General features: G+C 58.9%; 1 protein-coding gene across 1 annotated transcript; it reads right to left on the reverse strand.

Annotated features, from left to right (window-relative positions):
• Positions 1-488: 488 nt before the first annotated feature.
• Positions 489-7,661, reverse strand: MYLK2 (myosin light chain kinase 2). Its single transcript, XM_053992935.1, has 11 exons — positions 6,121-7,661; positions 5,689-5,999; positions 4,655-4,760; positions 4,365-4,458; positions 4,133-4,242; positions 3,809-3,950; positions 3,551-3,621; positions 3,197-3,325; positions 2,745-2,897; positions 2,243-2,375; positions 489-1,899 (listed from the first exon to the last, which is right to left on the reverse strand). Exons 1-11 carry the CDS (start codon positions 7,659-7,661, stop codon positions 1,819-1,821), a joined length of 2,871 nt encoding a protein of 956 aa, XP_053848910.1. The 3' UTR covers positions 489-1,818.
• Between the last annotated feature and the right edge of the window lie 5,818 nt (positions 7,662-13,479).

Here is a 13,479-nt window from a genome sequence, read left to right on the forward strand (position 1 = left end):
ACTCAAACCAGATGGGGCTGCGCTGGCGTCCAGGCCTGCGGGGTGGTCACCGACAGGAACCGGTCAAAGGCTGCCGGCAGGAAGCGGCTGGGAGGGACGCCTGCGGCGGGAGCCGGAGTCTGGGCTCTGGCAGCCTTAACCACTTCAGGGCCAGCCACAGCTCCCCTGGGCAAAGGGGCACCAGCACCCACCTGCCCTTGCCTGGGCATCCCACCCAATATGAGCAGATGCCGAAGATGTGAGGACACATCTGACTGACAGCTGATCCATCCACCCATCCATCCAGTCATTTTCCCTTCCCCCATCCCCAGTGCTCAGAGCTGTTGGGTGTGTAGCCCAGAAACCCTTGGCGCTATGCCTGCACAGCCCTGCCCAGGATGTACCAGGTGGTCCCTGTCCACGGCACAGCCTGGACCCATTCCCCTCTACCACAGAGATGAGATTCTGCTTCCCATCTCACTTATCCTGTGACTGTCAGGCCCCACAGGTGGGAGTAGGGCCTCCCCAGCCCCCTGGGGAGTGGCAGGTGTGGGCTGTGGGCAGACCTGTACATTTATTTACAAGAAGGTGGGCGCTGTGGAGGGCTCCATTATGAGGCAGGGTCCCACCAGCCGTGGCTTCTGCCTGGTGGGGACAAGGCTGAAGCCCCTTCCCTTGCTGCAGCCACTGTGGGGTGAGCAGCAATGATTCCCCGTGTCTGTCCCCAGTGTTTTTCCAACAGGCACAGAGGGCAGAGGCAGCCCCACAGCAAACACACAGCCTTGACTTGGGGCGGCTTAGCCATGGCAAAAGCCAAAGCTGGGGGACCTCTTGCCAACCCCCATCCCCTCCTGCAGTGGGCAAGGCTGGATGCTGCAAATCCCAGGGGATGCCCATCCTCTGGCAGCACCGGGGAGGCCCAAGCAGGGCAGGCAGAGAGGACGGGGATCGGGACAAGGCACGGGAGCTGGAGCAGCACCCCTCTCCCCAGTCCCAGCAGGTCCCGCGGAGCCCCCGCACGGGGCGGGGAGCTGGCGGCCGCGGCCGGAGCGGCGGAGCAGTTCCGGTGTGTTGGTGGTCGGGTGAGCGGTGCCGGCCGGAGCGGGGAGCGCGGGCCAGCTGCTCTGCATTAGCCCGCCTCGCTCATCGCGATCTGCCGGGGACGGGTGAAGCAGAGGTTGTGTTTTTCCCCCGCTGGCAGAACCGAAGGGCAGGGAGGGCAGGAGGAACACAAAGCCTCCTTCTTTCCTCGTTGGCTCCCAGCTGGGGACGCCGCTGGAAGCGTGCTTGCTGCTTCCTCCCTTCCTGTGCGAGCAGCAGCTCGGGGCCAGCTCCGCTCCCACATGCCCAGCTGGCCAGGAGGAGGTGCTTGAGCCCCGGCTCCGGTGCCAAAACACCAGGGTGAGGGTCCGCGGTGCTCTCCAGCATCATCGCCGAGCCACAGAGCTGGGAAGGGAGGCCGGGCAGTGCAGGGGCCAGCGGCAGTGAAAGCAGGCAGGGCTGCGGCATTTACAGGCAGAGAGGGCACATTCTGAGTCCAAAAAGCAGCAAGCACCAGGTGGCCGAGGCAGCAGGATCACACCGGAATGGCCTTCCTCCTCCGAGGGCACGAGAAGGAAGTGTGAGCAGAGCAGAGATGCTGCAGGTCAGGCATCACGCAGCCAGGCCAGGGCCAGAGCTGAGATCAGAAACCTTCACTCCGGAGCAGCCTCACAGTCTGAGACTGGGCAGTGATGTGGTCCTGAGCGCAGTGGGACCAGCTCGACAGAGCTGCTCCAGACTGGTGGGGGTCCCTCTCAAGTGGTTCCTTTCTGGCCTTGGCTCTCCTGGGAGCCCAGCTCAGATGCCCAGCGCTGTCAGGGACCCTGAGCTGGTGATCTTCCTGAAGCGGTTGGCAGCGCACACCCCAATGAAATTTTTCTGTGAAAGGGAAGAGGAAAAATTCTCATCTGGCAAGGGCCGCGGCACCAAAGGTTGAGCCAGACCCCGCTCTAGGGCCCAACACTACTCCTGCCCCTAAAAGCTGCTCTTGGGATGGGCTCAGGAATGACCACCACAAAGGGACCTATGCTTGATGGGGTGTTACCTCAGGGGCATCCACGCTCAAGGGTCCCCAGCCCTGTGTCCCAGCTGCCAGCAGCACAGCGAGATGGAGCCATTCTCCATGCTCCAGATGCCATCCACCAGGACAGGCAGAGTCTGGCAGCCCCCTCCCAGCCCCCTCAGAAGCTGCTGACCCTCATGCCCTTGCCGGACCCCGCACCTTCCAGCGCCGCCTCATGACGTATTTCTTGAGCAGCACTTGGGACTTGAGCCGCCGGTTGGAGCGTTTGGCCTTTTCTGCCAGATTATTGAGCCAGGGATGCTGCAGGCACTGGTCAGCACTCATCCGGGCACTGGGAGAAAGATGAGCCCACATCAGCCCTGATCAAGCCCCTCACCCCCTACCACCCTCATCTCCAGCCACTCCAGAGCCCCAAAACCCCATAGCCCTGCAGGGAAGAACCAGATGGAAGGATGTGCCCAGGGACTGGTGGGGCAGGGCAGGATGCTGAGGGGTCCAGCACATCCTGCTTGGGACAGGTGTCCCTGCAGAGATACAGGGCTCTGTTGGGGACAATCAGAGTGGGGCAGAGCCCCATGGGGTTAATTCAGTCCTGGACCCAGGGGATGCTGCTGGCCCTGGTGAAGAGGCAGCATGTGGTACCCGAGCCAGCTCTGGGGATGCCCATCCCAGGACCCCATGGCCACTGCCAGCCTCATACCTCTTATCCTTGATGATGAGGTTGGAGACGAAGTCCTTGGCCTCATTGGAGACACTCTCAAAGGTCTCCTCATCGAAGTACCAGTTGGCAGCCAGGACGTTGTTGAGTGTCTCGGTGTCATCGTCACCCAAGAAGGGAGAGAGGCCGCTGAGCCTGGGGGTGCAGAGAGGTGAGGAGTCAGGTGCTCTCAGGCTTCATCACCTCCCAGACCCCCTGGAACAGAGCCAGTCTGGCCAGGGATGCTCCAGGGATGTGCTGCCACTGTCCTGCCTGAAGCCAGGCTGAGCCTCTTCCTCCCCCCCAGCCCCACACAGCCATCTCCCCATCCAGGACCCCCCACCTGCCACCAAGCAGCCAGGTGCCTGGGGACAACTCTGCACACAGAGGAGCTGTGCCCCAGCACCACAGGTCCCCAGCATGGCACTGGCAGCCCCTGCCCAGCCCTGACGTACAGCATGTAGGTGATGACGCCCATGCTCCACATGTCCGTGGAGTAGGAGACCTGCTCATAGTTGACCACCTCAGGGGAGAGGAATTCAGGGGTGCCAAAGTTCACTTTCAGCTTCTCATTGGGATTGTACCTGCAGCCGAGGAGGGGTGCAAGTCAGCAGAAGGGGGACAGGCTGCTCCCCCAAACTACTGCCCCTCTCTCAGCAGATGCTGCCCTCCCCAGCTAGTCAGGGAGTGCTGTAGCCAAAATAATGGCCTAGAGCAGGTCCTGGGGCTCCTGGTACCCAAAGGCACACAGAGATGAAGGGTGGAAGGGGAACAGGGAGGAGGGACAGAGCTGAGAAAGAAAACCTCACCTTCGAGCCAGCCCAAAGTCGATGATCTTCACCATGTGCCCGGTGGCAGCGACACAGAGGATGTTCTCAGGCTGTGGGGACAGGATGACCGTTGCCCCACCACCAAGAGAGGACATCCCCACTGCACAGATCCAGCAGCCCATGGGTCCTGCAGCTGACCCCCACCAGAGCAATGCTGACCCACAGGCATCCCTCCCACAGCTAGCCAGTGTCCTGCTGTCACCCTTGGCCCTGCAACTGTCAGCCCCCGCCCCGCACCTTGAGGTCGAGGTGAAGGACGCCCATGTGGTGCATGAAGCGGATGCCCTCGCAGATCTGCCGGACGAACACCATGCAGTCCACCTCCGTCAGGTGGTAGTCGTCGTCGATGATCCGCTCAAAGAGCTCACCACCCTCCACACTGCATGGGGATGCACCATGGGGTCACTCTGGGGGGACTCCCTGCCCCAAGCCATCCTCCTGTAGAGCTCGTTGCCCTCCTGAGGACTCTGGCCCAGCTCTACCATGGGGGCGCTGAGCAGAGCCAGAGTGGGATGGAGCACTTTGGGGTTGGACAGCCCCAAGGCAGGCACAGGCACTCACAATTCCATGAAGAGGATGATCTCCCGGGGCGTTTCTATGGCATCATAGAGCTGGATGAGATTGTGGTGGTTCAGCTGGTTCATCACGTCGATCTCCAGCAGCACCATCTCCTGCAGAAGGAGCCCCAGTGCGGGCGTGTCAGCCCTGGCTGTGCCACTGGGACAGGCTGTGTCCCCACACCAAGGGCACACAGAGTGTAACACTGCCACCACCTGCCCGGCATCGTCCAGACCTTGTCCTTTGCTCCCTGCTTCCGGATCACTTTGGCTGCCAGCTTGAGCCCCGTCTCCTTCTCTGTGCACGTGTGGACTTCACCAAACTTGCCCCTGTGCAGGGAAGGAGGAAGGGAGAGAGGGAGAAGTGCCCCCACCCAGGGCTGCTGGGGACCCTCACACCGCACTGTGGTGCTGCTCTGCACTGCCCGAGGCACCCACCCATCACGACCACCGAAACAAGGCCACTGCCCAAGGCTGGAGGGCAGCTTGGGACAGTGCCAGGAGAAGTACTGGGGCCCCTCCTTACCCCCCCAGGATGTCCTTGGAGTTGAGGCTGAACTGGGAGCTGACGCTGGCGGAGCGCAGGGTGACGGTGCGATGAGCGAAGGGCGCTGGCGGCGGAGGGACATCGTCTGCCAAAGACAAAGGATGAGCTGAGAAGGGAATCTGCTGTCCAGGGGACCCGACTCTGGGTACCCTGGGCTGCCCTGATGTGGAGTGAAGACAGGCACCCAGCCAAGCCTGTGGGTAGAGGATGTGGCCAGGTACTGAGTGCTGGGCTGTGAGCCGGAGGTTCACAGCCCCAGGCTGGGGCTGCACTGGATAATGCAGCAACCCCTGAAGGGTTATTATCCTCACTACTGCCCACAGCATTGCCCTGCTGCATGGCACCAACCCTGCTCCATGGAACCCTGCTCCATGGCACCCAGTCCCCTCCATGGCACTCTGCTCCATGGCACCCACCCTCCTTCATGGCACCCATCCCAATGCATGGCACCCACCTTACTTGATGACATCCACCCCCACCAACCCACATGTCACATTTACCCTTTCCAGGCCATGTCATGGTCTGCCACCTTCTCTAGGCCAATCCCCCTCCATGCCACCACCTCCTGCTTGCCCTCCCAGGACAGATCCCACTCAGGAGCACCCCGTGCACACATTCCTGAGCCACCCTTTCCCAGAGGAGAGCAGGACCCAGCCTCACAGGGATCCCCACAAGCACCCACTGCCCCCAAGCCCTGCTATCCCCACAAGGACAGTGGTGCAGGATATGAGGACATGCTGTCCCCTGCCACCGGCCAGACAGTCACTGTCACTCCCCAGGCTCCTCTTCCTCACAGTCAGAGTGGCCAGAGCAGGCCAGGAAGGGACGTGACGTATTTAGCCCTGTTTACAGTGAAAGGGGAGCTCGGAGGCCACCGGGCAGGTGACAAGCCAAGGACAGGAGCTGGCAGCACAGAGGGCAGTGTGGGCAGCAGACAGGGCCAGGGGTTCCCCAGCTGTCACTCCACAGAGTGTCCGGGGGATAAGGAAAAGGCAGCTACCTCACGACCTTACCCAGTATCTCAAAAGGGTCTTCCTTCCCAAAGTCGGGGGTGAGGTAGGGGCTGGGGGGTGGCTTTGCCTCTGTCAAAGATGGTTGCACCCCAGGTCCAGGCTGCTCCACCACCCCAGCAGGATCCGGGGGCTGCGCTGTGGCACTGGGCAATGTCCTCTCCTGAGGGGTACTGGGGGGTTCCAGGGGCTGCAGGTCCCCCAGGGCTGGTGGGCCAGAGCCAGGCTCTGTCGGACCCTCTTTCAGCTCCACCATCGTGGACTCCTCTTCTATTGTCTCCATCTCTGCCACCTCTGCCCAGGGCCGCTCCTCCCTGGAAGCAGGAGTGGGAGGTGAGCAGAGCCCAGCCAGCAGCTCCCGAGCCCAGCACCCAGAGACCCAGGGCTCCCTGGAGCAGTGAGGGGGATCCCCCCATCCCAGGAGGGTGTGGGTACCTGTGGCAGGCAGCCGGGCAGCTCAGGCTCTGCAGCAGAGCAGGGCGTGGGGCCTCAGGAATCGTTGGTGGCTGTCCCTCTGTCCCCTTGGACACTTCCTCCCCTTCACCCTGAGCCTTCACAACAGCCATGGCCGCTGCCTCCGTGGGCTCCACAGCCCCATCCCCAGCCTCTGCTCCAGGTGTGGGAGGCTCCACCTCTGCAGCTTTCTTCCCTCCATCCTGAGCCTTTGCAGTAGCCGGGACCTTCTCCTTTTTAGAATCTTTCCCTTCATCCCCAGCCTTTGATGCAACTGTGGATTTTTCCACCTTTGTAGTTTTCTTCCCTCCATCCTGCACCTTCACATCTGCTGGGGACTTCTCCTCTGCAAGCTCTTTTTTGCCTCCACCTTGAGCCATTTTTTCAGCTGGTGTTTTCTCTGCCTTTGCTGTTGCCTTCTCTCCATCCTGAGCCTTAGCAGCATCTGGAGCTTTCTCCTTTGCAGGAATTATGGCTTTCTCCTTCACTGAATCTGGGGCTTTCTCCTTCACTGAATCTGGGGCTTTTTCTTTCACTGGAGCTGGAGGCTTCTCCTTTGTGGGCTCCTCTTTGCTTCCATCTGGAGCCTTTTTAACTGCTGGGGCCTTTTCTGCCTTTACCTCTTTATTCTTCCCACTCTGAGCCTTTGCAGCATTCGGGGCCTTCTCCTTTGCAGCAGCTGTGGTTTTCTCCTTTGCAGGCTTGGTATCAGCTGGGGCTTGCTCTGCCTTTGCATCTTGCTTCCCTTCATCCAGAGCTTTAGCAGTGGCTGGGACCTCCTGTTTTGCAACCACTGTGATCTTCTCTTTTGCAGGCTCTCCTTTGCCTCCATCCTGAGCCTGAGCTGCAGCCAGGGCTGTCTCGTCCACAGGTTTTGCCTTCCCTCCTTCAGAGTTTGCTGCAGCCAGAGCCTTCTCCTCAGTGGACTCTGCTTTTCCACCAATCTCAGCCCCTGACGCACCAGGTGCTTCCTCCTTCTTGGGCTTGTCCTTTCCTCCATCCTGTGCCTCAGTTACAGCCTGGCTCTTCCCCTCCATGGGCTCATCCTTCCCTCCATCCTTATCTTTTGCAGCAGCTGAAGCCTTTCCTCCTTCAAGCTCTCCTGCAGCTGGAGCTTTCTTCTTCCCAGGCTTCTCTTTCTCATCCTTCCCTACACCCTGGGCCTCAGTGGCAGCCAGCACCTTCTCCCCGGTGGATGCTGCCTGCCCTTCATCAGACGCTGCCTGTCCTCCGTCATGCTGCACAGCCAAGGCCTCCTCTCCTGGAACTGCTTCCCGTCCACCCTGGAGCTCTGGAGCAGCCAGGGCTGTCTCCTGCTCCGGCTCTGTCATCCCTCCACCAGCCTTCTCCTGCCCAGGCTCATCTGTGCCTTTGTCCTGTGCCACGGTGGCGGCTGGCGCTGTCCCCCCTTGGGGCTGGGCAGCCTGGGGAGCTGCAGGCTCTGCGCTGCCCTCGGCCTCGGGGGGGGCCGTGCCGCCAGCCCCCCCAGTGTCGGCACCACCCGCGTCTCCACCCCGCTCCATGGGACACTCCAGGCAGGAGGCGGCTGCCCTGCGGTGCTCCCGGTTCGGCGAGGCTCCTGCGGGAGAGAAAGCAGCAGCTGAGGGCTCGCCGGACCCGACGCCCTGCAGAGGGGACGGCAGGACTCCGGGAGCGGCTCTGCTCCTGCAGGGGTGAGCTGCTGCAGGGATGAGCTGCTGCCATGCAGCCGGGAATTGTGCCCCCGCCGCCCAGCCGGCGGCTCCCGGGCTGGTGGCACCGATCCAGGGACCCCACGTGGCCACCAGTCCCGGCACCGTCCCATTGTGCCCCGATATCTGCCCCGCGGTGACTGATCGATGGCCTGACCCCGGCACCTGTCACCGGGTGCCTGGGGCCTCCGACGTGCAAACAGCCAGCGCGGCGCGGTCAGGGTGACAATTCAAGGCCACATCCCACCATGGCAGGGCAGGAGACAGCGGCTCTGGCCCCGGGCTGGCAGTGGGGATCAGGAGAGGTAAGCATTCCCGGCACGGTCGCACCATTGCTCCCCCTGAACCACACAGGAGGTCCAGCCATGCAGGCAAACCCCATCTGCTCAGGGGCCACAAACCCCTCACCCAGCAGCTTCCAGTGCTGCTCGTGCCCCTGCCCAGGGGTAACCAGCTCTGCCAAGGGCACCTGTTGGTACCTGTACCTACACTGGCCTCCAGCCCAGCACCTGATCCCCAAATCCCCTGGGCTGTTCTGCCCTGGGCTCCACTACTCTCCTGTGCCCGGTCATCTTTCCTCACCCTGTCCCAAAACACCTCCCTGTGTAGCTGTCCAGAGCCCAGGACAGCCCAGCCCCAGAATAAATCCAGCAGTGACCATCCCAGTAACAGGGAAGTTGCTTGCTGGTCTACTGGAACAGGAGGTGAGCAGAGCAGTCCCTGGGAGAGCGTTCCCACATCCCACAGCTCAGCACAGGAAGCCCGTGGGGATGGAGGTGTTCTTCCCAGGGCTGGGGTCTCCACTATCCGCAGGACCCCCTATGACCACGCCCCAAGTCAGAAGCCGTGGAGACCCCCCCGGCCCCGTTACCTGGGTCCTGGAGCAGTGGGTGGTCAGGGGGGCAGCATCCGCACTGTGGCAGCGCCGGAGGGAGCAGCCTCTTCTATCCCGGGTGTAACGGAGCCGGATTAGCCAGGCAGAGGAGGATCCTTTACAGCAGCGGGAGCCGGCCCACTTCGCCTTTCCCAGCACCTGTTACTGCTGGAGCCCGTTCAAAGGACACGCCACTCTTGCCTGTCCCCCGTGGGCTGGGGACACACAGACAAGGGGCAGGGGGAAGGGATGGACTTGCCTCCCGCTCCAGCACAGCACCACAGGGAGGGCTGGCACTAGACGCAGTAGCACCCCAAAACCATCCCATGGGGGTGGCCTGGGTGAGCTGCACAGGATTCAGGTGGCTAAGGCCCTCCAAAGTGCCCACAGGTGACACAAGGTGGCCACTGGCCAACCCACGGGGATGGTGGCCAGGAGCAGCTGGTGATGGTGCTGGTCCCTGTGCTGGTGAGCTGTGGCCAGCTCTGCCCACTGGCACTGGCCCTTTGGGAGAGCGGCTCCAAAGGACCGTGCGCTCTGTGGGTATGATGTGGCACCTCTGGGCACTGCCACTGGGCCTTGATGAAGGGGACAGCAGCTGGGAGCTGGGCACTGGCCAGCAGCTGCAGCCTTCCCTAGGAACAGTTGAAAGACTTTCTGCAAAATCAAGTGTTTTGGGAATCAGGGAAAGAAACAGAGGAGCTGGAGGCTCCAGAGGGGTTGGGCTGTGTATATGGGTGCTAATGCCCGTAGCACAGCACTGCCAGTTCTTTCTGGGGTGCTGCACCCCAGGACACACCTCAGGCACTGCATGGGGCTGAATCCTGGCATTTTCTGGAGGAGTGTGACTCTCCCCAGGCCCAGGCTGGCCAGGTGTCCCCAGGGAGGCTGAGGTTACCCTGGGCTCCTCCAGCCTCAGCCCCTGTCAGCTGCCAGCCTGGTCCTGCCTCCCAGTTTCCCACCCCACAGCCACACAAAGCTCAGGTCCTGCCAGACACCAAACCTGGCTGCTTAAACCTTGCTTTGCTTTCTCCTTAGTTTAAACCTTACCTGTGGCAGGGCTGGAGGCTACAGCAAAGGAGGTGGGGAGGCTGCTCTGCCCAGTGCCACCCATGATGGAGCTGAGTCAACCAACAAGCAGCAGCAGCCCTCCAAGAGCAGTGCTCGATTTGCCTGCAGCACCTTTCAGGAGGACCAACACTGCTCAGGCAGTGCTGCTGCTCCACGTTGGCAAATCCCAGCTCCCAGTGAGCCACCAGCATCTATGTGCCACAGCCTGGGGTCAGACTTTGCCAGTGGTTCACATGTGGCATTGAAATTGAGAAAAGCCAGGATGGGAACACAGCTGTTCCTCTGTCCTTGAGGTGCTGCTGTCCCACCTGTCCCTGCCCTGGCCTGAGGCACCCACCGTCAACACCTCAATGCAAGAGCAACACTTGCTCAGTGGAACACCGCTGGGGACTCCTGAGCAGATACTCCTGAGAGAGTTGTCCCGCTCCAGCCTTCACAGATGGGATTTGTGGCTTTAACCAGGCCAGCTCCTTTCCTGAAATCCATGGCAGGACTTGGAATGTGATGAGGACCAGCAGGGATAATGCAGGAGCAGGCACACAGCTCCAGCTCACTGATGTGTTGATGCAGTTGTGTACAAGCAGAGGTTGGAGCATCACCAGCAGCCACAGTTATTGGTGACAATGACACACACGCTGGCACAGCCACCACGCCTGTGATGAGTGGGAGTCCCCCACCTTGGCCACTGTAGGGCTACAGTCAGGAATAACTGGCCAGATGCTGTGCCTGGCCAAGCACGGCCTCTGCCCATCAACTGTCATCGCCAACATACAGTTTGGAATTGCCTCTCTCCTCCTCCAGCCGAGGGCTGCCAGGCACCTGGAGGCCACCAGTGTCACTTCAGGCACATACTGCCACCACTCCGCCAGCCTTTGGCTCTGCACCCTCCTGGCAAACCCGAGGTGGAAGAAGCACATCCATGCCCAAGCATGAGGCAGGAGCCCATGAGCCAGAGCCATGCCCCACAGCCCCCTTGGAGCTCTTGGTGTGGTGGATACTGGGATAAAATTCTCCAAGGAGAGCAGGAGCAAGCAGCTGGACACCAGCCAGCTTTTCTGGGATGCTTGCAGTCTTCCACACTCCCTGGGAGCAAGGTTGGTCTGGGCACAAATTCCTGGCACAAGGTGAGGAAGCAAAGCCCTGGGTGCAGGTACTGGGGAGCAGTGGCTTTACAGAGGCAATGGGGTTCCACGGTTTGGCATTATCACAGATAAAGTTCATTTGTGGGCAGAGAGAAATAAGCTGAAATCAGACCTTTGGGAAGAAGGAATTGTAGAATTGAAGGGCAGTATCTGTCACACCCCAGGATTTCAGATGCCTTGGTCCAAAACCACACGCCCAAGGAGCAGCACAGCGCCCTGGGGCTCTGCAAACCAGCCACCATCCAGGCTTCTCAGCCTGGGCTTGGGGTTTTTTTTTCCTCCCTTCCCATTCAGGAACAGAAGCCAGAGCCTACATTGGCTGCAGCTGGGAAACAGCCTGTCCTGGGGCTATCTGGCAGCGCCTCAAGCACGCTGTTCCCTGGCGACACCGTTGTCACAACTGCAGCAGTACACTTTAACCTTTACGTTTACCCTGGGAAGGGAGGCTCTGCGGGGGCAAAGCCGGCCCATTCCCGGGAAACCCTACACCCCAGCTAAATCGAGCAGCAGGGAAGGCTGAACAACATCCCCACCTGAATCCCAGCCATGCTGCTGAAACACAAACCAGTCGGGCTGCCTGGCTTAACTGCTTCCATCAGAACCAGGGCTTCCACCATGAGCTGCCATTGTGTCATGACAGGTGTCAGCAAGGTGATGGGGAAAGACAAGGAAAAACCCCACCATCATTAAAAGAGCATCCGGAGTGATGTGGCCACCAGCAGGAGCACCAGGACCTGCCCAGGTCCAGGAGTTCTTGCCAGGCTAGGTCACACAAGCAGCTGCAAAGGTTTCCCAGTGGAGAAGCAAAATTGTGTTTTGAGAGCATCATCAAGCTTTTTCATAAGATTTTATTCACCAGATAATTTGATCTTGCAATCAACATGAAAGTCCAGGAAAACATTGGCTGCCTTTAAGTTCCAGCCCTAGTCTGTGTTCAGCAGATTATTTTGATGACAAATTGAGTACAGCCCAACTAGAAGAGCAGATGAAGATTTTGTATCCAGATCTCCTCTCTCCTCCTCCCAGTCCTTGCTCTCAAGGCATGCATGTAAGGGTGATGAGTTTTGAGTACTGGAATACAAAAATGTTTTTTGCAAAATCCACACAGAGAACATAAGATTTTACATCAGTTTCTCAAAGTACCCTGACTCTAAAGGGAGGTGTTGCAACAGCACTTAGTTAAATCCCAGTCTGTTGCTCCTATCTTGTAAATTTGTTTTCCCCAGCAGAAAAATCACCTGCCATCATTTTCCTGCTGAAGCCTTGGCCAAATCCCATCCTCTCAAACATCCAGCTCCTTCAGGACATGATTTTTATACTTTATACACTAGAGTAGTTTTCCCACCATGTCACCACTTCCCTCCTAATTAAGAGAACAGGTCCCACACTCCAGCCCGTGAGAACCTGGTGGGTGACTCCAAGCTCATACAAACACCCCAGGCCCTTGGAGGCACAGCTCCTGCCCCTGTTTGCAGTGCATGGGGAATACAAGAGGCCGTGTCTGGGGGAAGATGTAATGTCTTTTATTAGACCCAAATGATACCATTAGGGAAAAAAATACTGCCAAGCTGTCAGGCACACAACCCCTTTCTCAAGGCAGAAGAGGCCATGTAGGGCCATCAGGGAAATCCAGCTGCTTCATCCTTCAGGCATCGGTGGCTGCTCCAGTTCCACGGCCTCATGATCCTGCTTGCCTTCACATTCTTCAGCAGCTCATCATCATTCCAGCTTCCCCCTGACTCATCATAAATATTTGCTGCTTCTACTGCCCACACACTGCCTTCTCCAGAGCTGGTACTCGAGGAAACACAAGGGCTCCCTGACAGCACATCTGAGGTTTTGTGATGTCCCCATCCAGTAGCAGATCACATGGAACAGCCCCTCCATGACAGAAATGGGGTTAAGACAGACAGGTCAGATCCACATGGATTTTCATTTTCAATAAGAGGATGCTGACATGTCCCTGTGCTCCAGTCATTCCTGCAAATTGTCACAGCAGCAGTGACAGCATTTTTTTCTGGCTGTCCTGTAACTCTCAGCTCAGTGACACGGGGCTATCAGCAAAATCAGAAAAATGTGGCTGAAGGCAGACTAGGTGATTAGATCAAGCTTTTGGGCCAACCTCTGCCACAGCTACACAAAGATCCTCGCAAGAAGGGAAGAAAAAGCTGAAACTTGAGCAGAATGGAGCCATGCCTGAGCTCACCATTTCCAAGGACCCACACTGCCACAGGGTCATTCATCCTTGAGTGCCAACACACTTCCCCCAAGCCTCTCATTCTCCAGTTACTAACTGCATAAAACCTTTAAATTTTTTGAAGAATCCTTGTATTCCAGTGTGGGTGGCTTTTCCTCTTTTAATCCCAGCACTGAAGTTTGAGGCTGGTGCTCTTGGAAACACTCCCATAGAGACCCCAGCTGTTCTGCAATGACATCTCTCTTGAGCATCACAATTTTTAGGAGAATTCCTGCAGAAACATCATCCCTCGGGTCCAATAAATGTTCATCTTAGAATTTAGGTCTCTAAGGACTTTCTTCCACTGTTACCTCTCTCAATCTAGGT

The sequence above is a fragment of the Vidua macroura genome, chromosome 17 (genome assembly GCF_024509145.1).
Source record: "Vidua macroura isolate BioBank_ID:100142 chromosome 17, ASM2450914v1, whole genome shotgun sequence".
Taxonomy (NCBI): domain Eukaryota; kingdom Metazoa; phylum Chordata; class Aves; order Passeriformes; family Viduidae; genus Vidua; species Vidua macroura.

Bases quoted from the DNA above. Each gene is read 5' to 3' on its own strand.
- MYLK2 (XM_053992935.1), bottom strand. From the start codon at position 7,661: ATGGAGCGGGGTGGAGACGCGGGTGGTGCCGACACTGGGGGGGCTGGC. The intron at 4,459-4,654 runs GTAAGGAGGGGC...TTCCCTGCACAG, and splicing joins TCCAAGGACATCCTGGGGGG to GGGCAAGTTTGGTGAAGTCC. The intron at 4,243-4,364 runs GTCTGGACGATG...CTCCTTCTGCAG, and splicing joins AGCAGGGAGCAAAGGACAAG to GAGATGGTGCTGCTGGAGAT.